The 22,063-nt window shown below is 38.3% G+C and overlaps 1 protein-coding gene across 1 annotated transcript in view; it reads left to right on the top strand.

Annotated features, from left to right (window-relative positions):
- Nucleotides 1-22,063, top strand: part of LOC126260006 (cactin) — a 148,969-nt gene that overhangs the window by 110,178 nt on the left and 16,728 nt on the right. The window contains exons 8-9 of the mRNA XM_049957165.1: nt 5,085-5,307; nt 19,516-19,714. Of these exons, the coding sequence (XP_049813122.1) occupies nt 5,085-5,307; nt 19,516-19,714 (422 nt within the window). The remainder of the gene's footprint in view (nt 1-5,084; nt 5,308-19,515; nt 19,715-22,063) is intronic.

The following is a 22,063-nucleotide window of genomic DNA, read 5'->3' as shown; positions in this document are numbered from 1 at the left end:
ACATTAGCAGAAGACCAGACAAAGAACCCGAGAAAATTCTGGTTGTGCGTAAAATCTTTAATTTAAGGCTTCCAGTCCGTCATTTATTGACTAGTCTGGTGTGTGAATTAAAGATAGCAAAACAAAAGCCAAAATTTTAAATTTCGCATTTAAAAAATCATTCACACAGTAGAATCATACAGTCATACTGTCTTTTTACCATTGAACAGACTCTTGCATGGACAACGTTGTAATAAGCACATCTGCCAAAAAGAAACAACTGAAAAATTTGAAAACAAATAATTTGCCAGATCCAGATGGAATCCCAATCCGATTTTACAAAGTGTACTCAGTGGCAATTGCTTTAACTTGGGGCCCATTTTGTGGCAGCAGAGATCCACTCTCTTCAGAATGGTTACATTCATTAGTTAACTTTGCATTTCAGAAAAGGTAGAAATTGTACCATAAACATTGATAAATATAAATAAAACAATTGTAGTTTTATTCACTTTATTTATATTGCTAATTTCATATCATCTACATCTGCAAGTACATGTAATTTTGGAACCAATTTCATGATACAAGTTTATCCGATCATACTTTTGTATATTTTTTTGAAATCAGGACTATAATTGCTTGTTGAGATTTTCATCACAGCCTGAAAGTTAATGTCTGTCAAAGAGCATCAATATTTACTCTTGTTGATCATTAGGCTAGAAAAACTTTGCTGCCAAATATTTTTAGACCCAAATATGGAGAACATTAACCCCAGCAAATTTCTCCATACTCGGGGTTTTTCAGCTGACAAAAATTTGCAAAAGTTAACTAATGGTACAGAATGAAACATTCTTTTCACAGTGTGATCTGACTACACATTGGTAAGTTCAAGCTGCAGCTCCTTAGATGCTGTGTCAATTTAAACAGTGATAGAATGACTCAATTTTTCCTCAAGTCCTGAAATATTCTTGTGAACTATTCCTCCATACTCTGCAGATGGTCCCTGAACTTAGCAAAAACAGTTTCAGGCACTTTCTGTATTCCCAATAGAAGGAAATGATGGAAATTGCCTTCACCTGCTTACCTTGCACACACAGCCAATTTTGCTTTGAATTATTTTACATGCATCCACATTTAGTGTCCAAACAACCACTTTCCCTGCAATGTTACAATCAATTTCTCAAATATCTCTGCTGCAAACATCATCTCATACCTCCACTCCTCACATCCTATTTTTGTAACAAAGTCATGAAATATCTCCTTCAAGTCCGCAATTAAGAGGATTTCATTCTGCAGTGCCCACACTCTTTTTAACACTTTGCCCAGGCTTAACCACCTCACACCATTGTGGTAAAATATGTTTTCACACTCTGCCCCCGTTTCCTCGAGCAGGGATCTGAGCTGTCAATGGTGGAGTGCACTTGCCCTGATTATGTTCACAACCCCGACAACAGGAGTTGTCCAGGAATCCATTGCAGCTTTACAAATGCTCCCCTGATGCAAAATGCAGCAAAAAGACAAGGTAACACTGTCTATGCTTGCAGCACATTTTTTAAATGCTCTACCATGTCTACATTTTTCCTACTGAAAGCTCGTGCACCATCTGTTGCATTGCTTACCATTTTGTTCCAGGAAAGCCATCTTTGTTTACACAATTCACAGTGTGCTTTAGGGTAAGTAGTTTTTCTCTGATGATGAAATTTTCATTAATACAATGGCTAAAAATGAGTAACTCTGCAGCATCTTCATTATCAGTGCTTCCATCCACAATGAAGGGAACCAAACAAAATCTTTGCTCGCAGTCTTCAGCTGTTATGTGGGTTCACAGTATAGTTCTACTTTGCAATAAAATGCTTTCAAATTTGTTTCTAACAGCAGGATACAATATGCTTGGATACATTAACATACTTTGCCAAATAAATTCACAATCTAGGAAAGGCTTGTAGCGTTTGGTAAGATTATGGGTTAATCTGAAACGTGCTTCTGTAGTGCTATTTTGAAGTGTTGATTGCTTTGTCAATAATGGTTTCTTTGTCAATAATGGTTGTTGCTTCTTCAGTCTTTTCTCATACTCCTCAGCTTTTATTTTGCGTTCTTCCTTGGAAAGTTTGGAGCTAGAGTCGTTAAGTTTCATTTCTTTACATCGTTGTGGACTAAACCCCTTGAACTCGGTTGCTGTTTCGTGACACAATAAACACTCTGTTTTGTTCCCTGTATCAACAAAGAAATATGTGTGTATCCATTCTTTGTTAAACACACGGCATTCGTCACTGATTTTACGTTTTTGTGGTCGGTTCATAATTCCACTAAAGTTGGAAATTTATATATTTACTGTTTCACAGAGAAAATGGAAATAAACCAGATCAACTGAAAAAGCACTGCACGTCATACTATTCAAGCAAACTATGTTGATACCCAGTATGGTGGCTGACACGAGCACTGAGTGTAAACTTGGTTTGCACGAATAGTATCTATGTCGAGCAAGCATAGTCACGTGGCAGTCTTGGAGGAAATCTTCGGTCACACACGTGAAGGAAATCTCAGTTCAAGGCGGGTTTTTATTATTGTCTTGGCAGGCCAGACAAAAGCCATTAGTGGACCTTTTGAGGGAAGCTTTTTCCCCACGCCTGCTTTATGGTATTGGCCCCTTACTGAGCTTGAAGAAAGAATGAACCCACAAAATTGTTTTGCTGCAAAATCCTTGATAGTATTCTCAGTCTGAATATAGTAAATTTACTTGTGACTGAAAAGGTTATGTCCATGAATCATCACGGTTTTAGAAAGCGTCGCTCGTGTGAAACTCAGCTTGTCCTTTTCTCACATGATATAGTGCAGCCAGATTCCGTATTTCTAGATTTCTGGAAAGCATTTGACATGGTGTCCCATTGCAGACTGTTGAGTAGGGTATGAGCAGATGATATAGGTTCCCAAATATGTGAATGGCTTGAAGACTACTTAAGTAATAGAACCTAATATGCTGTCCTCGATGGTGATTGTTCGTCAGAGGGAAGGGCATTGTCAGGAGTGCCCCAGTGAAGTGTGATAGGACTGTTTAATGTGGATGAGTAGAAAGAAGAAACCCATAATATTTGGATACAGCATTAGGATCATGAAGATAAAGTACAGGAAATTAGGGCTCATGCAGAGGGATGTAGACAGTCTTTTTCCCTCATCCTGTTTGTGGGTGGAACAGGGAAGGAAATGACTAGTATTAGTAGTAGTATAGGGTACCCTCCGCCATGCGGACTTGTGAAGTAAGTTTGTAGATGTAGATGCAGATGTAGAGTTTGCTTTTGGGAGGTTTCACGCAATCATCTGGGTAGGTACTGTACCTGGATTATCCAGAAACATAGCTTTCAAAATACGCTTATCCAACATTAAACAAAATTGAGAGATGAAAATAACACAATACATTGATTAAAATGATTATTTGTGAAGCTCTGCAAGTAAAGGAAGCATTACAAATGAGGACAATGTTGAATAAATGTTTTGCACTTTATGTCCTCTTCCACCACTCTGAGGAGTATTAACCAAAGGCATTTTTTGCTGATTACTTTTGTTGATAGCCAAGACAATTTTCTCAGTCAATTTGAATTTTTTCTTATTTTCCTATTTCAGGTTTTTTGCATCCCATGGCTACATAACATTATTGATATATGAATAAAAATATATTTCCCGAATATTTATAGTAAGGAAAGTTCTGGCAGAAGGTAAATAATTTAAGAGTAGAGTAGACCAATCACCGAGTAGCAGAAGTGTTGAGTTGTCAACAGGCACACACAAAAGAGAATGAAAACTTGCTGGCTTCTGGAAAAATTTTTGTAACGAACTTGAGTGTGTGTACACACACACACACACACACACACACACACACACACACACACATTGTACCGGCTAAGCCCTCAATGCCAGGATATTCAAGTTCACACACACACACACACACACACACACACACACACACACACACACACACATATTGTACCGGCTAAGCCCTCAATGCCAGGATATCCAAGTTCAGCAGGTGGATTATGGTGGTGTGGGGGGTTGTGTCAGGTGTAGTGGAATATTTTCTAGCTGTATATTCAAACTCGCTTTATGTACTACACTTATACAAATGAGGATGTAATTTCAGATCATTAATTATAAAATGTGATGGGAATAATCATATTGGCAATAATCAAATATACTTACCGTCTAAGTATCAAAGTACTTACCTTCAAAAATAAAAAATAAGGAATAAAAAAATAAAATAAAAAAATAAAAAAAATTGAGTAGTTAACTGTCACTCCTATATTTTGTATATTCCCTGTCATCTTTAATTAATTGTGCACAGCACCTTCTGAATTACACTGAATCAGTTAAATAAACATTCCAAATACGTAATCTTGCCCACTCTTGGATAAATTTCTGTAGATGCCTGTGTTAAAGCAGATACCTTTCTAATGAATCTATGGCTATTAACACATCTTTTCCTGTAAATTGGTATTTTCCTTACATTAATTTACTCTGAATGGGTGGCCAGAATCCGAATTGGAAAATCTGTAGGACAGATAAAACATTTGTAGTGACAAGCTCATCATGTACTTGAAACTAAGATTTTAGCTTCGTATGATAAAATGACCAACTAGTTTAGATTTAAGACAGAATTGTTTTATGGAACTAATGTAATGACATAGCATGAAATAATGACAAAAAAATATAAAGAAAAATTATTTAATACTGTCCTTTGTTTTTTGAAAGAAGCTTTTAAGAGCACTTTATTTCTCACTTCCAGAATAATATGCTGACAGAAGTTATCTTCATAAGTATTCTTTAGCAGTACTTCCCCACAAGCTTGTGCAGCATACACATTGATGGATGTTAAATTAATTGGCACTCAAAGAATGTTCATGTGTTTGGCTTCTTATCATATTCTTATTGAGTGACTAAAGTCCAAACGGTTCTAGAAATTACGAAAAAGAAAAAATCTTTTTCCTGACAGTGATTATTACTGCAGATATATTTCAAGTTTTTAAACTTAAAATTTTGCTGTCAAAAGGAATAGAAACCTAAGTTTCTAACTAATTCATTTGCGTTCATCGAGGTATTAAAGTATGTTGTACTTTCAGCACATATGGCAAGAGCAAGGTTACGTGACAGACATCAGGAGAATCTGCGACGCAAACTCGAAGTACTAAAAGCTGAACAAGGTGTTGCCGCAGGTGCATCTACAGAAGATGATACACAGGGATCAGTGACAATCAAGGAGGAACCTGGGACAGATGGCCACAGTCACAGTGATGTCAACAGTGCACAAGACTCTCAAGCCAGTGATGAGGAAGTAGATGATGGGTATGTGCATTTACAAATGCCTGCAATAATGACATCCATATTTATGAAAGTATTTACTACACAAGAGCACACATAGGATCTGAGCTGAAGTGAGGGAGACTCAAATTAATTTTGTGATGTATGGTGACATAGGTTTGAGATTCCATGACAAATGGTTCTGGATACACTAACTATTAGTCAGTATCTCGTATACATTCTGTCATTATTTAAACTAATATCACTGTCTGTATGGTGGGACGTAACGTGAATTCAGTTCTCCCCCCCCCCCTCCCCACCCCCCCCTCCCAGGGAATAGGATTTGCTGGGTGGGGGCAGCTGGCCTCCACTTTTTCCATGATAGAATAAGATGATTTAGAATTCCTTTTGTACATCATTCATGAGGGCATTTTAGATCTAATGAATCAGATACATTCTGTGGATCTGAAATAAAGACTAGTTGTGTGTATATGAATTGAGCTGAGAGAGAAAGCTGTCTAGCTATTCATGTGATGTGTAATTTTCCTTTTTATCAGTGTGTGCTATAATCATCATCGACAGAAACATCATAACTATTTAATTTCTTCTTTCCCGCTAAATCCTCTTTGTAGACAATGGTAAAATAAGGCAGATATCCTCTTTTAAAAAGGAACACAAACAAACAGCTTTAAAATAAAAAATTATGTTGCAGTAATCATTTTCGATCAGTTTATGACCGTCTTCAGACCTTGTACTGAAATATGAACATAGAATGGATTTAGATGGATGTGTGAAAATAGTAGTGACATGTGAAATATGTCATGTTGTTGTTGTTGTTGTTGTTGTGGTCTTCAGTCCTGAGACTGGTTTGATGCAGTTCTCCATGCTACCCTATCCTGTGCAAGTTTCTTCATCTCCCAGTCATATGTAACAAATAATAAAAGAAGAAATTATACCTATGGTGGTAGGTGCTGGAGGTGAACAGAGCATGTGTTATCACCACCTACCATCAAGGGTATAATATTTTCATATAATATTTGTTATATTGAAATATTTTATATGTCACTACTATTTTCAGACATCTCTCTAAATCCATTCTATGTTCATATTTCAGTACAAGGTCTTAGGATGGTCAAAAGCTAACTGAAAGTGGTTACCACAAAATAAATATTTTTGCGTCGAGACTCTTTGTGTTCATTTATAAAATACTTTTGCCAAATTGCTGTTCTCCACAAGAAATGTTCACACAAAAAAAAAAAAAGAAAAAAAAAATTACAGCTAGCCTCTTATTCAGAGTTGTCACTATATGCCAGTAAACTGTACAGCACCTCTTGCAGACACCTTCAAATGTCTTCAATTAGATTTTGACTCCTCTACTGTTTTTAGTCTCTCCCCCTCCTTCCTTCCACCTCCTTGTCCCTCCCTTTCTCTCCCCCTCCCTGCTTTCCACTCCCCCTCTTCCCCCTCCCTGCTTTCCACTCCCCCTCCCCCTCTCTCCCCCTCCCTGCTTCCCTCTCCCCCTCTACCCTCTCCCCCTTCCGCCCTATCACTCTCTCCCTCTCCCCACACCACTGCCCCCTCTCTCCCCCTCTCTTAACCTCTCTCCCCCTCTCTCAACCTCCCTCCCCCTCTCTACCTCCCTCCCCATCTCTACCTCCCTCCCCCTCTCTACCTCATTCCCTCCCTGTCCCCCTCCACCTCCTCTCCCTCCTTCCCTCCCTGTCCCCCTCGCCCCTCCCTCTCCTCCTCCTCCTCCTCCTCCTCCTCCTCCTCCTCCCCCCCTCCCTAATTCTTCTTAAATTATTCCTCTCATCCTCCCCTTCCACTGCCATGTACCATGAACTACATTAACTCTGGACATAAATTCATGCATTTATAACTCTATGAAAAGAACATCCTATTTGCCTGGGCTATTTAGAAATATCTTTGTGGACAGACATGATTTTGTGCTGTGCTGGAATTTATAATCTTCAGTAAATCCTCTTTAAGACACAAACTTTTGACTTGATTACGTTCTGAAGTATGCTGCCATAATGTTGTGTAGTAGGTTTAAATTATTTATCACACTTTTTAATGTTTCTATGGATATTAATAATACCAATTTACAAAAATGGACAATAACTGTATCGATACTGATAGCACAGTAACTACCTGAAATGTTGCAGCTGTAGTAGAGCTCATGTCAACATGAAAAATTGCCACAATGAGCCTTAAACTATTGGAGCCAGACTTCTGTTGAGATCAGCAAAAAGATTGCAAATCCTGCTAACAGGACGCTATATTAGATGAAGAGACACACACAACACATACAGTATGCAGAATTGCAAAGGGCAGTGTACTGTTAGAGTAGTGATTACACTTTCAAAATATTTAATAAGGTGAAAGCAACTGACTCTCCAGTGAGTGCTGATAGAGCAAAAAGGGATACAGAAGTAAGCCAAAACATAAATGGAAATAGGTTCCCGGGTTCGATTCCCAGCGGGGCCAGGGATTTTCTCTGCCATGTGATGACTGGGTGTTGTGTGATGTCCTTAGGTTAGTTAGGTTTAAGTAGTTCTAAGTTCTAGGGAACTGATGACCATAGATGTTAAGTCCCATAGTGCTCAGAGTCATTTTTTTAAAATGGAAATACATGACTAAATAAGAGACAAAAGTTACTAGGGGGAAAAAGAGGTATTATAAATTATCTTACAGTAAATATGGGTGAATGGAGATAGTTTGTTATGGAGAGCTAGTTCTTGCCTTTATAATGAAGGATGGTTATCATGAAGATGCTTTCATTCGACTCAAGTGGTACACAAAGCAATTGTCACCACCATCATATTGCCATGCCGTAACAACACTCGAGCCCAATGCAGCTAGGTGACGTCTTCGGCAACAGCTGATATTTTGACAGATGCACACCCTGCCAGGTGGAAGGGATGACCGATCTCAGAAGTTATCAGTGCCAAGGGCTGTGCTGCAGTGGCAACACCAGTTCCCGTCAGGTCACAGAAGTTAAGCGCTGTCAGGCTTGGCTAGCAGTTGAATGGGTAATTGTCCAGGTCTGCCAAGTGCTTTTGGCAAGTGGGGTGCACTCAGCCCTCATGAGGCTAGTTGAGGAGCTACTCGATTGAGAAGTAGTGGTTCCAGTCACAAAAGCTGTTGACGGCTGGGAGAGCAGGTGCCGACCACATACTCCTCCATACCCGCAACCAATTATGCCTGTCAGCTAAGGATAACATGGTGGACGGCCAATACCTTCGGATCTTCCGAATCCTGTTTGGATGAAGTTCAGTTTTTTTTAGAAGTTATTAATAGTGCAAATTAATAACCCACAAGTGAGGTAGCATAAATTCTGTCCCTCCGCTTTTTTGTTGTAGGAGAGAGCAGGATTCCACACAGAATTTAAGCAAAAACCTCCATTTCTATTTATAATGTCACTTTCTAATTTTATTTCTACTGTTTTGCTAATAACACTGTTCCAATAGCTTGGGGTACATGGCAGAACCTTCATGTTGTTATATTCCTTAGGTTGACCGGTGCCAAAACAAGGGTCTGCAATAACAGTTTTGCTTGGCTGTTCTAAGCGTGTGTGATGCTTATGCTCGGTACACTGGTCCTCCACGGTCTAGATGGTGTGGTCAATATATGATGTGCCATAACTACAAGGAATAGGGTAGAGACCCACGTTATGCAAACCAAGATCATCCTTTCTAATCGTGAAAGGATTCTAATCTTAAATGATAGTTGAAAAGCATGTCACATCATATTTCCCCACATTATGATCAATCCTGTTGGAAATACTTCCTACATAAGGCAGAAAGGTGAAGACTTTGGTATCACTTCATTGTTATTATCATCATCACTTGCCTGGCGCATGGTTCATCAATAGTGCAATGCACATATGGTGTGTCATTCACCATAACCATTGTGACAAAAGTTGACCTCAAGATTAGATTAGATTAGAATAGATTAGATTAGTTTTTCGTTCCATAGATCCGTGCTGAGGAGATCCTCGTGGATGTGGAACATGTCAATTTTTTTTTTTTTTAAGCTGAAATAACAATACTAATAGTATGAATATATACAATACATCATTTGTTTCTATTAAAAAATTCATCAATGGAGTAGAAGGAGTTGGCCACTAGTAAGTCTTTCAAGCTCCTTTTAAACTGATCTTTATTTGTAACTAAATTTTTTATGTTTACTGGCAAATTATTGAAGATGAGTGTTCCTGAGTAGTGGACCCCTTTTTGAACTAAAGTAAGTGCTTTTAAGTCCTTGTGCAGATCATTTTTGTTCCTGGTATTGTATGTATGAACTGAGCTGTTTGTTGGAAAAAGAGATATATTACTTAGGACAAATTTCATTAATGAGTAAATATACTGAGAGGCAGTAGTTAGTATACCCAGTTCTTTGAAGAGGTTTCTACAGGATGTCCGTGAATTTACTCCACAAATAATATGTATTACACGCTTTTGGACTCTGAAAACTTTTGTTTGACTTGAAGAGTTACCCCAAAATATTATACCATATGACATTATGGAATGAAAGTAGGCAAAGTATGCAAGCTTTTTCATTTTTATGTTGCCTACATCTGCTAACACTCGAATTGCAAATACAGATTTGTTAAGGCGTTTCTGCAGTTCTGTGGTGTGCTCTTCCCAACTGAATTTATTATCAAGTTGTAATACCAGGAATTTAAGACTGTCAACCTCTTCTATCTGCTCTTCTTCGTATTTTATGCGTATGCTGGGTGGAAACCTCTTACAGGTTCTGAATTGCATATAGTGAGTCTTTTCGAAGTTTAATGTCAGTGAGTTGGCTTTAAACCAGTTATTAATATCCATGAAAATATCAATAGCAGATCTTTCTAGAACCACACTTGACATACTATTTATTGCAATACTTGTGTCATCTGCAAACAAAACGAACTCTGCTTCTGGCAGTGTAACTGATGAGAGATCATTAATGTACACAAGAAAAAAGCAATGGCCCTAAGATGGATCCTTGTGGGACACCACATGTAATTTCTTCCCATTCTGATGATGACTGATGACTTAATTCACTAGTCCCTTGCACTGACACCCTTTGTTTCCTGTTAGTGAGGCATGACTTGAACCATTTTGCAGCACTGCCCGTGACACCATAGAATTCTAATTTACTTAAAAGGATGTTGTGGTTCACACAATCAAATACCTTTGACAAATCACAGAAAATACCAGCTGCTTGTAATTTGTTATTTAATGAATTAAGTACATTTTCACTGTAGGTGTAAATAGCCTTCTCGATATCAGAACCCTTCAGAAATCCAAACTGTGTTTTTGATAATATGTTATTTGTGGTCAGATGGTTGAGCAGCTGCCTGTACATTACTTTTTCTAAAATTTTTGAGAATGCTGGCAAAAGTGAAATTGGTCTGTAGTTTGATGATATCTCTTTATCCCCTTTCTTGAATAGGGACTTAATATCTGCATATTTTAGCCAGTCAGGAAATGTCCCAGTTATAATTGACTGGTTACACAAGTAACTTAGAATTGTACTAAACTCACAAGAACATGCCTTAATTAACTTTGTTGATATTTCATCGTACCCACTAGAATGCTTTGTTTTTAAAGATTTTATTATGGAAGTTATTTCTTTTGGTGAAGTGAGTGATATATTCATGTACTTGAAGCTATTTGTGAAGGCTAGTTTCAGATATTCAAGGGCATTATTTACTGATCCTGAAAGTCCCATTCTATCAGTAACGGATATAAAGTACTTGTTAAATAGATTTGCCACACTATGCCCATCAGTTACTAATGTGTCATCTACCCTTAGTGCTATTTGCTCCTGTTCCTTTCTGGTTCTACCAGTCTGCTCTTTCACTATATCCCATATTGTTTTTATTTTGTTCCCTGACATTGCTATCTTCTTCTCGTAGTGCATTTGTTTAGACGTCTGAATTACTTTTTTTAATGTTTTACAGTATTCCTTGTATTTAGCTAAATCATCAGCATTGGCGCTATTCTTGGTCGACAGATACATTTTCCTTTTTGTCTTACAGGAAATCTTTATTCCTTGTGTAATCCATGGTTTTATTATAGACTTCTGTTTAATTTGAGTAACTTTTAGAGGAAAACAGTTTTCAAACATGGTACTGACATTTTTCATGAATGTGTTATATTTTTCATTCATGTCATGAGCACTATAAACATCTTTCCAGTTCATATCTTTGAGCAGTTTTCTAAAACACTCAATTTTTGGTTGATTGACTACTCTCCTGTACTCAGATTTAGCAGTCTTGATAATCTGCTTAGAATTTACATCTAAAACAAGGAGCTGCATGTCATGATCTGATAGTCCATTTATAACAGGTTTTAAGATATGATTTTGTTCCTTTGATTTGTCTATAAAAATGTTATCAATGGCTGTCCTTGAGGATTTAGTGATCCTAGTTGGAAAGTTTACAGTGTGAGTTAGATTGAAAGACAACATTACTAACTGCAGTGAATGTTTACTGGAAGATTGCATTAGAAAATCTGTATTAAAGTCACCAGCAATCAAAATTTCGTTGTTTCTTCCTGTTAAATAACCCAAAAGAGCTTCTAGATGATCTAAGAATAGATTATAATTTCCTGCAGGTGCTCGGTAAATAGTTATTATTATATAGGACCTGTCATGGAACTCTACTTCTGTTGCACATGCTTCTAGATGCTGCTCTAAACAGAATTTATTAATGTCAATGTTCTTGAATTTATGGCAGTTTTTGATAAATGTGGCAACTCCTCCTCCATCCATATCTACTCTGCAGAAGTAGGAAGCTAGCTTAAATCGTGAAATGTCTAACATATGTATATCAGTGGTCACTTGATGTTCAGAGAGGCAGATTATGTCAATTTGGTTAGATGAATTCATTTCATCGATACAAATGAAGATGTTCTAATTCAGGTGATAGACTATCAGGGTCTGAGATTACATGGGCCCAGTGAACCAAGAAATGAAGTACCCTTTCACTCTGAGCTGGATGGTGAAAAGTATCAGTCTGTAGATACGAGTCAGTGTGGGTGAGCTTCCTATAAACAGCGTGACCCAGAGGAGCTGCAATCTGCCCTCCACTCCCTCCAAACCTCTTGGCTGCACCTAGCAGCCCTACCCCATCCCCACCACATCCCTGCATGCTCTCACAAGCAGTACTCCCATTCCCCCACCCCTACCCTGCTATCCTTCACCCTTCTTCCAATCCCAGACTCCAACATACCAAATTGCTCCTCCTATAAGGTGCAGCTGAGGCTATCCTTTTTGTAATATTGTTCTTATGACTAACCTATGTTGTTCCTCAGTCAGGCCAGATCCTGTTGGCAGTTTGATAGTAGCTTACTCCCCAGCATTGTCTGTAGTGGTAGCTGAGAACGATTCTTCATCAGTTGGCCTTCCTATACTGGTTCATCTGTCCCTACACACATACCTTTAGGGATGAGTTTTTTCAGTCCATGACCATTAGTGATCCAAACGTTCTCTGACTCCTTACAGTGCTTACGATCATTTCTGGCATGTAGATTGTCTTTGTGAGCCTGAGGAGCTATTTGCAGTCAACAAAAGATTCACAGTTTAACTGTGCATATTGGTTGACAGCTGGAATTCTTGTTGTGGATCATGGTAGGATAACAATGTCTTCAGAGGCAAACAACATCCCACAGCAATTTTTGTTATGTGTATTTGTTGGAATGACTTTGCCGATCTGGACCCTGGTTTTTTAGAATCTACAATCACTTGTGATGCCTGCAACAAGTCCCATCCGAGAATAACGATGTGGCTACAGTCGGTTAAAACAACAAATTTGTAGTGCTGTGTTCTTTCATTGGTGTTTATTCTTCCAATACATGTTCCTGTTGGTTGGACATATTTCACATTTGCAACCATCAGCAGTATCGCTTTAGTATCATAGAACATAGTCTTGTTTAGCTGGTAATGATAAGAATTCGACATTACAGAAAAATAAGTCCCCGTGTCGTCTTGCTCTTGGACTCTGTGGCCATTCATGAAATTACCTGCCCTCTCGGTAACTGTTGTCTGTGGAGGATTTTCATCTTTGGCAGCCTCATTCTCCACTGATGGTCACCTAGTTTAGGTTTACAGAATTTGGCAGCTAGACGAGCAGGTGGCACTTCTGTGCAGGGATGGGTAATGGTCCTTTGGTGTGACATCATAAGCGAGTGACTGCGTGTGAGATCGCTCTCTAAGTTTTTATATATTTTTATGTTTCAGATACATATTTTAACGGTTTTTGTGATAATATTTACTATATAAGTGAATTATTAGTGGTTTCTTCATTCGCCTCTGCCTTTCTTGTGTTGTGACGTGATATTTGTGAGTGTTTCGTATCGATCAACGTAACCTCTTAGCTGTGTTTACATTCGGCGCTGACCAGTTGCAGCTGTAGCGGCACATTGAAAGCTAAGTACTGATTAATTGTTTGTGTATAGTGGTTTGTTTAGGAACTTTAGTAGTCTTCAACCAGTGTTTTTTGTGTTTTCTGGTGAAATAATAATAATTTCAGAAGAACCTTTTGGGAACTGTTTTCAGCTTTGTTACTGTGTCATTAGAAGTTTGATTCTCTTTCTGTATTAGTCTTTTGTTATATTCACATTTGTTGTTTATTAATACTGTTAATAATAGTAGTTACTTCCCTTGTAGAGTAAGTTTGTGATTATTGTAGTCAGGTTTTAACCTCTTCTTATTGTAGTAGCGGAACTTAAAAAAAGTAAAATTTTACCATGAGTGAGAAGTTTGGGCTGTGCCGTAGGTTCGTGAGTAGTGGATTGCGGTGTGAGACTTGTTCGAAGTATTTTCACGGGGGGGGGGGGGGGGGGGGGGGGATGCAGTGGGGAAGCCAGTGGGCATTCTGGTGAGATCCTCTCCTGGAACTGTAGGCTATGTAGCAAGAGTAAGTTGATAGAGGAGCAGGAGCGTAATATCTGTGCCCTTCAGGTGCAGTTGAAAAACGCACAGGAGGAGCTAGATAGGATGAGGAGGGAGAAGGGGGTTGGGAAATGGGAGCTGGCTGTTAGCAAGAGATCTGCTAGGAGAAGAAGATTTTCAGATAGTTTTACTATTGGTGTTTACAATAATATGACCAACTGTCAGAGTCTAGTGGAGAGGAATCTCTAGTAGCTGTAGATGTAGGAAGTATGCAGCAGACCTCAGTAGTTACGGTGGCTAGAACAGTTGCAAAGTCGAAGAGGAAGAAGAAGGTTCTGCTGTTAGGTAGTTCTCATGGCAGAGGTGTAGGCCAGTAGTTGCAGGAAGTGCTGGGGAGTGAGTACCAGGTCACCAGCATTGTGAAGCCTAATGCAGGATTGGCTCAGGTGACTATTAACATAGGGGGGTTATGTAGGGATTTTACTAAAGAGGATCAGGTAGTGATTGTGGGTGGGGCTGGTAATAGTATTGATAGGGATGGGGAGTATGACATACATGGTGACCTGGAAAAGATAGCCACTCACACTGGCAACACAAATGTGCATTTCGTGGAACTGTTTCAGCATCACGATCGGCCTCATCTTAATACAGCCGTCAGTCGTAATAACATGAGACTTGGGGGTGCGCTGATGACAGAAAGCATGGGTCACATTTCAGTGGTGTCGGTGGTGTCTATCAGCAGGACGGGTTTCACTAGACATGGCCTCAACAGGTATGGGAAGGGAAGGTTAGCAAAGCTTATAGGTGACAGCATAGGTGGGGTTGGTGGGACCACTCATGGGAAAATTCCTGCAGTAGTGGGTGTTGGAGCTGCACCTTTTTTAGATTGAAGTCAGCTGATAGGTATTCCTGCTTAAGGGAAGTCTCTCTAACAAAGGAACCACTTTTGACGAAGCTTAGGTATCCGAGTAATGAGGGAATTAGTATATTTCATCAAAATATACAAGGTATTAGAGATAAAGTTAGTGAATTGCTTATAGATGTTGACTCTGAAATTATTGGTGTATCTGAACACTTCTTAAATAAGGAGATAATTCAGAGGCTTCCTTTACCAGGATACAGGTTGGCTGGCAGCTTTTCGAGGAGCTCTTTGTGGTGTGGGGGAGTAGCCATGTATGTGAAAAACGGAATCCCATTTGAGTCAATTGATGTTTCAAAGTACTGCACTGGAAAGGTGTTTGAATGTTGTGCAGGTGTGGTTAAATTTAATGGAGCCAAACTTCTAACTGTTGTTGTTTATAGATCCCCAGACTCTGATTTCCAAACATTTTTGCTAAAGCTAGAGGAGGTTCTTGGTTCACTTTATAGGAAATACAAAAAGTTAGTTATATGTGGTGACTTCAATATTAATTGTATAAGTGATTGTGCAAGGAAGAGGATGCTGGTAGACCTCCTTAATTCATATAATCTTATGCAAACCGTATTCTTTACAAGGAGAGTGGAAGGGAACAGTAGAACAACCATAGACAACATTTTTGTTCATTCCTCATTACTAGAAGGGCATTCTGTTAGCAAAAAGGTGAATGGCCTTTCAGATCATAATGCACAAATTTTAACTCTAAAAGATTTTTGTGCTGCAACACGTGTTAAATATAGTCATCAGCTGTTTTGGAAAGCTGATCCAGTTGCTGTAGAGACCTTTGTAAACCTTATCAAGGAACAGGAGTGGCAAGATGTTTATAGCGCTGATACAGTAGACGATAAATATAATGCTTTTCTCAAGACTTTTCTCGTGTTCTTTGAAAGTTGCTTTCCATTAGAACATTCAAAACAGGGTACTAGCACAAACAGGCAGCCTGGGTGGCTGACTAGAGGGATAAGAATATATTGTAGAACAAAGTGGAAATTATATCAATACGTTAGAAACAGTCAGAATCTAAATGCAGCAGCCCATTACAGACAGTATTGTAAGCTGCTTAAAAATGTTATTAGGAAGGCAAAAAGTATGTGGTATGCAGATAGAATAGCTAAGTCTCAGGATAAAATTAAAACCGTATGGTCAGTCGTAAAGGAAGTGGCTGGTCTGCAGAGACAGGTCGAGGATATAGAATCAGTGCGTAGTGGGAATGTCCGTGTTACTGATAAGTCGCATATATGTACAGTATTTAATAATCACTTTCTGAATACAGCAGGTGAACTAAATAGAAACCTAGTCCCAACAGGGAATCATGTAGCGCTCTTAGAAAAAAGTATTCCGAGACTGTTACCTGAAATGCTCCTCCATGATACTGACAAGAGGGAGATTGAATTAATAATTAAATCACTAAAGACCAAGAACTCTCATGGATATGATGGGGTATCTAGCAGAATACTGAAGTATTGTTCTATGTATGTTAGCCCAGTACTTAGCTATATCTGTAACTTTTCCTTTAGGAGTGGTCGGTTTCCTGACCAATTAAAGTACTCGGTAGTGAAGCCACTTTATAAAAAGGGAGACAGGGATAATATTGACAATTATAGACCTATTTCTATGCCATCGGTGTTTGCTAAAGTTATCGAGAAGGTTGTATATACAAGGTTACTGGAGCATTTAAATTCACATAATTTTCTGTCAAATCTTCAGTTTGGTTTTAGAAATGGTTTAACAACTGAAAATGCTATATTCTCTTTTCTCTGTGAGGTTTTGGACAGATTAAATAAAAGGTTGCAAACGCTAGGAGTTTTCTTTGATTTAACGTAGGCTTTTGACTGTGTTGACCACAAAATATTACTGCAGATGTTGGACCATTATGGAGTAAGGGGAGTAGCTTACAATTGGTTCGCCTCTTAATTCTCCGCAATATTGAGAGTGGTAGTGATGTTCAGTCCCAATGGGGCACTGTTAAGTGAGGTGTTCCCCAAGGGTCGGTGCTGGGGCCACTGCTGTTTCTTATTTATATAAATGATATGCCTTCTAGTATTACAGGTGATTCAAAAATATTTCTGTTTGCTGATGACGCCAGCTTGTTAGTGAAGGATCTTGTGTGTAATATTGAAACAGTATCAAATAATGTAGTTCATGAAATAAGTTCGTGGCTTGTGGAAAATAATTTGATGTTAAATCACAGTAAGACTCAGTTTTTACAGTTTCTAACTCACAGTTCAACAAGAACCGATATTTTGATCAGACAGAATGGGCATATTATAAGCGAGATGGAACAGTTCAAGTTCCTAGGCGTTCGGATAGATAGTAAGCTGTTGTGGAAAGCCTATGTCCAGGATCTTGTTCAGAAACTAAATGCTGCTTTATTTACCATTAGAACAGTATCTGAAATAAGTGACACTTCAACACGAAAACTAGTCTACTTCGCATATTTTCATACTCTTATGTCGTATGGTATTATTTTTTGGGGTAATTCTTCTGATTCAAAAAGGGTATTTTTGGCTCAAAAACGGGCTGTTCGAGCTATATGTGGTGTAAGTTCGAGAACGTCTTGTCGACCCCTGTTCAATAGTCTGGGAATTCTGACATTGCCCTCACAGTATATATTTTCTTTAATGTCGTTTGTTGTTTGCAATATTAGCCTATTCCAAAGAGTTAGCAGCTTTCACTCAGTTAATACTAGGCAGAAATCCAATCTGCATGTGGAATGCACTTCCTGCAGTATTCTGCTGCATCCATTTTCAATAAGCTACCACAAGAACTCAAAAATCTTAGCAGTAGCCCAAACTCTTTTAAGTCTAAACTGAAGAGTTTCCTCATGGCTCACTCCTTCTATTCTGTCGAGGAGCTCCTGGAAGATCTAAAAAATTAAGCAAATTCCAGTGTTACATTGTTGATTTTCTTTATTTAAACTTACTTGTTACCTGAATATGTTTTTTATATTTCATTTTATCTGTTTCTAATATCGTGTTATAATTTCATGTATTGACTTGTTCCATGACCATGGAGACTTCTCCTTAATTTTGTCCCATGGAACAATAAATAAATAAATAAATAAATAAATACAGCTTGTTGGGGAGTGACCTCACCTAGGATATAGCCATGAACTTCAGCTCACGGGATGATTGTAATCAGTGGCAGATGGATGGCTCGAATAGGGCTGTTGTTATGGTAGATGGGGTTGTGGCACAATAGTTTTCGAACACTCATCTTCTTGCTCCACAGTAGTGCACAACGTATCCAGGACACCCACAGTGAAAACAGAATGGTGTGTTGTCCTTAGTCTTTGAAATGTGTTTTCTTTAGTAGGGAGACCTACCTGGTGAAGGAGATGGTTGTTCTTGTGTTTGATGGTTGCAGCAGAAGTCCAAGTTGCCCAAGTCCATTCTTCATGGCGCATTCAACTGATAATAGAGACTGATGCTAAAGACTGACACACCTCTTTCTCAACAATCTCTACTACTTCCTGACATATTGGGTTGACATTCAAGGCTGCTACTTCTTGTGTACTCGGCCCAACATTTCTGAGTGCAGTACACTGCTGTATCTCTTCTCATACCATCTGGAATACAAGAGAAGCGAGTTCATGGTGTTCAGAAGAACAGCTGCCCTATGGATCACATTCAGACGTCAGTTATACCTCTTTGTCCAACTCTGTTGTTTTATTTCCTCAATCCTCTGGTGCCAGTTGATGAGTTCCTCTGCTGTGATATCCTTTACCAGATGAGCTCGGTACATGTCTTCTGTGACTCCTTTCATCAAGTGGAGATTTTGTCTACTTGTGTCATGTTGGGATTCATGATGTGTTATAGGGCCAAAACATTCTGTATGTACGACTGTGTTATTTCTCCATGAGGTTTGGCTCTGTTGTACCTCTGCTAGACAGACTTGCTGCTGATCATCATCAAATGTTTTGTTTAGTTTGACCTGGAATTTGTCCAAGCTATCACACTATTCATTGATCTTGAACCACTGCTGGGCTGTGCCATCCAAGTAAAAGTAAACTTTTGCCAAATGCGTCATGTCATCCCACCTGTTATACTTAGGACTCAGACGAAACCTTTCAGCCATTTCGTTTGGTCTTGACCAGCATCTCTGGAGAACACTGATGGATGCTTGAAAAGATATTTCAATCATCTTCCAGAAGTGGTAGACACAAAGTAATAAATAATTGGTCAGTTTGATATGGTGACCTGTAGCACACCAGGCTGTGATGGTAACCACAACACCTCACTGGATGGCATTAAAATTACAGCAGTATTGTCACATTCTATTTTATAATAGGAATTTGAATATATTTTCTGTTCAAGATGCAGACCATTAAATAAATGTATAAATGTTTTTGTGTTTTTATTAAATAATTGTAAACATTAATAACATTAAAATATATGTTCAGTTACATGAATACCTTATGTTATATTCATTATTTTACTTATGTGTTTTAGAGCAAAGGAAGCTTCAGAACAAGCAGCTTGTGCAATGCTTTCGGAGAGTTTTGCTGATTATGAATCAGGAGGATACAGTCCACAGTATCTGAGCCAGTCCCAGCTCGACCCTGGAACACTTGTAACAACTGAGGAAGATGACTTGCAACGATTAATGTTTGCAAGAATGCAAGTACAAGGCACAGGAAGTAGAATAGAGGTGAGAATCAAAATATGTTACTGAGTTATAAAAGTAAGAACATAATGTATGGTTATGTGTTGTTCATATGCTGATAGCTGTACAAAAGATAATTCCCTTTCCTATACAACCTTCACTACTTTTAGCTGATCATTCTCCAACTTTCCGTTCCTATTTCCTTATTTCTCAAATTATCATTAATTAATGCAGGACCGAGACTGCTCAAACACAGGGCTACAGTAGAAACCACAATTTAGTTGTAGAGCTCTGAACTTGTTTACATAACAGCAATGCAGTACAGTTTCATTTATTTTTTATCATATGTCTATGAACAATTTCTATCTCCCGCACAGGAACTTCACTTGAGTGACAGTAATTTCTAAACAGGTAGCAGCTGATACAGCATTGAGTGTTTTCCAAAGCGCAGCACAAGTTTCATCTCTGTTACATTTATCTCATTCTCGATAGTTTTCTGTCACCAAATCCTTACTACAGTAATCTTCTGCAATTAATACATAGAAAGGACATCTCTCAGTTCTTTGCATTTTTAGTCTTTGCCAGAAGAGCAGGTTGATTAAAACATTTTACAGACCCTCACATTATTAATCATCAATTTGTAATAGTCAGCTGAATGTCTGAACCATTGAAGTCATCGCACCTGTAAATTTATAGAAAGAGAAAGGAGACACATTCCACATCATTACGAAGTGTCGTATGCATGATCTATGGAACAAGTATTAATCTAATCTAATCTAATCGCTCACACTGGCATACAGATGATGTTTACACAGTTGAAATCTTGTTTTTTTTTTTTTTTCTTTCTTTTAAAATTTTTTTAAATATTATTTAAGTGGTAAAGGTAACAACTCACTGAGTAGTTGAGGTGCTGAGTTTTCAGTAGGCACATATGTAACACCGAGAACTTTGCTAGCTTTCAGGTGAATCTTTCTTCAGGTGTAGAGTGTACACACACACACACACACACACACACACACACACACACAATCTGTGGCTAGTTTTGTCCTGGCTGACTACATGTGGAGGAGAGGGGGAAGGGTGTGTGTGTGTGTGTGTGTGTGTGTGTGTGTGTGTGTGTGTGTGCTCAATTTGTGAAGGAGGTAAAAGCTAGCAAAGTTCTCTGTGTTGTATGTATACTCAGCACTTCAAAACCATTCAGTGAGTTGTTACTTTTACTCTTTAAACTACTTATGGTCCAACAAGGACTTGTTACTGCCATATCCTTTTTTTTTGTGTGTGTGTTATCTTGATACAGTTTACATCAAGTGTGAGCAGTATTTAAAGAAGTCATGTGTGTTTTTTTTTTTTTCACAAGGACAAACTGATGTAAAAAGAAGTCATATTGGAATTGTCCCTTTTTCCCAATCAGTTGATTGGGTGTAATAGTTAAAGGCTGAAAAGAATGATACATTATCCAAGTGAAAATGTGAGGCAGGTTGATAGAAAAGAAGGGAAAACTTCAGTAGTAAAAAATTGATATACTGACAAAATAAATAAAAATATTTCAGAGATAGACTGTAACTGAAAGAAAAATATAAGAACAAAGCAAATAGGAAAGGGAAGAAAGAGAACTGTGGAAAAACCTCAACAGGAGTAGTAAAATAATGTAATGTAAGAAGATGGCAGGAGTAGAGTATCTGTTGAAGGGATGGTTCACTTCTCCAGATTTCAGAAATAAGTTCACATGAATTAGTGCAATGCTTAAGACATTGTACTCACATTCTTAATGATGGTAGTTCTAATTCCCTTGTGGCCATTCAAATTAGGATTTTCCATCATTTCCCTAAATTTCTTAAGGCAGATGCCATTGATTCCTTTTAATAGGACACGACCAATTTCTTTTGCTACCCTATTCCTCAAGGAAATAGGAATGAAGTAATGCATGTACACTTGAAAGCCACGCACATTAGCAGTGTGTCATCCACGAAAGTGCACTGCAAAAGAGCAATACTGTGAACTTCCAACAGAGCCCACCACGGGCAAGTGCCTATTCAATCCCTGCCACATTATGCCCACACTCATTTATCATGTTACTACTGCTTGCATACATTTGCCTTATCTCATTGTGTTCAGCTGTGTGTTATGGTGATTGGCATACATGCTACAGTCTAATAAAGTTGCACTAACGTTCTTGGTTGTGGTGTGTGTCCAAGTTACAACAGTAGTAACTAATGGGAAGTCATTAAGTGAGACAGAAGTGATATCTGGTGTACCCCAAGGAATTTTTATAGGTTCTGTGCTGTTTCTAATCCATATAGATGTTTAGAGAGATAATGTGACTGTTTGCAGATGATGCTGTCATATAATAACTAGTAAATTTAAGTTGTCTGTAATTGTAATCTCTAGATATTT

The sequence above is a fragment of the Schistocerca nitens genome, chromosome 5, assembly GCF_023898315.1.
Source record: "Schistocerca nitens isolate TAMUIC-IGC-003100 chromosome 5, iqSchNite1.1, whole genome shotgun sequence".
NCBI lineage: Eukaryota > Metazoa > Arthropoda > Insecta > Orthoptera > Acrididae > Schistocerca > Schistocerca nitens.
Note: the sequence above shows the minus strand (reverse complement) of the source record. Positions and strands in the feature narration are given on the sequence as shown.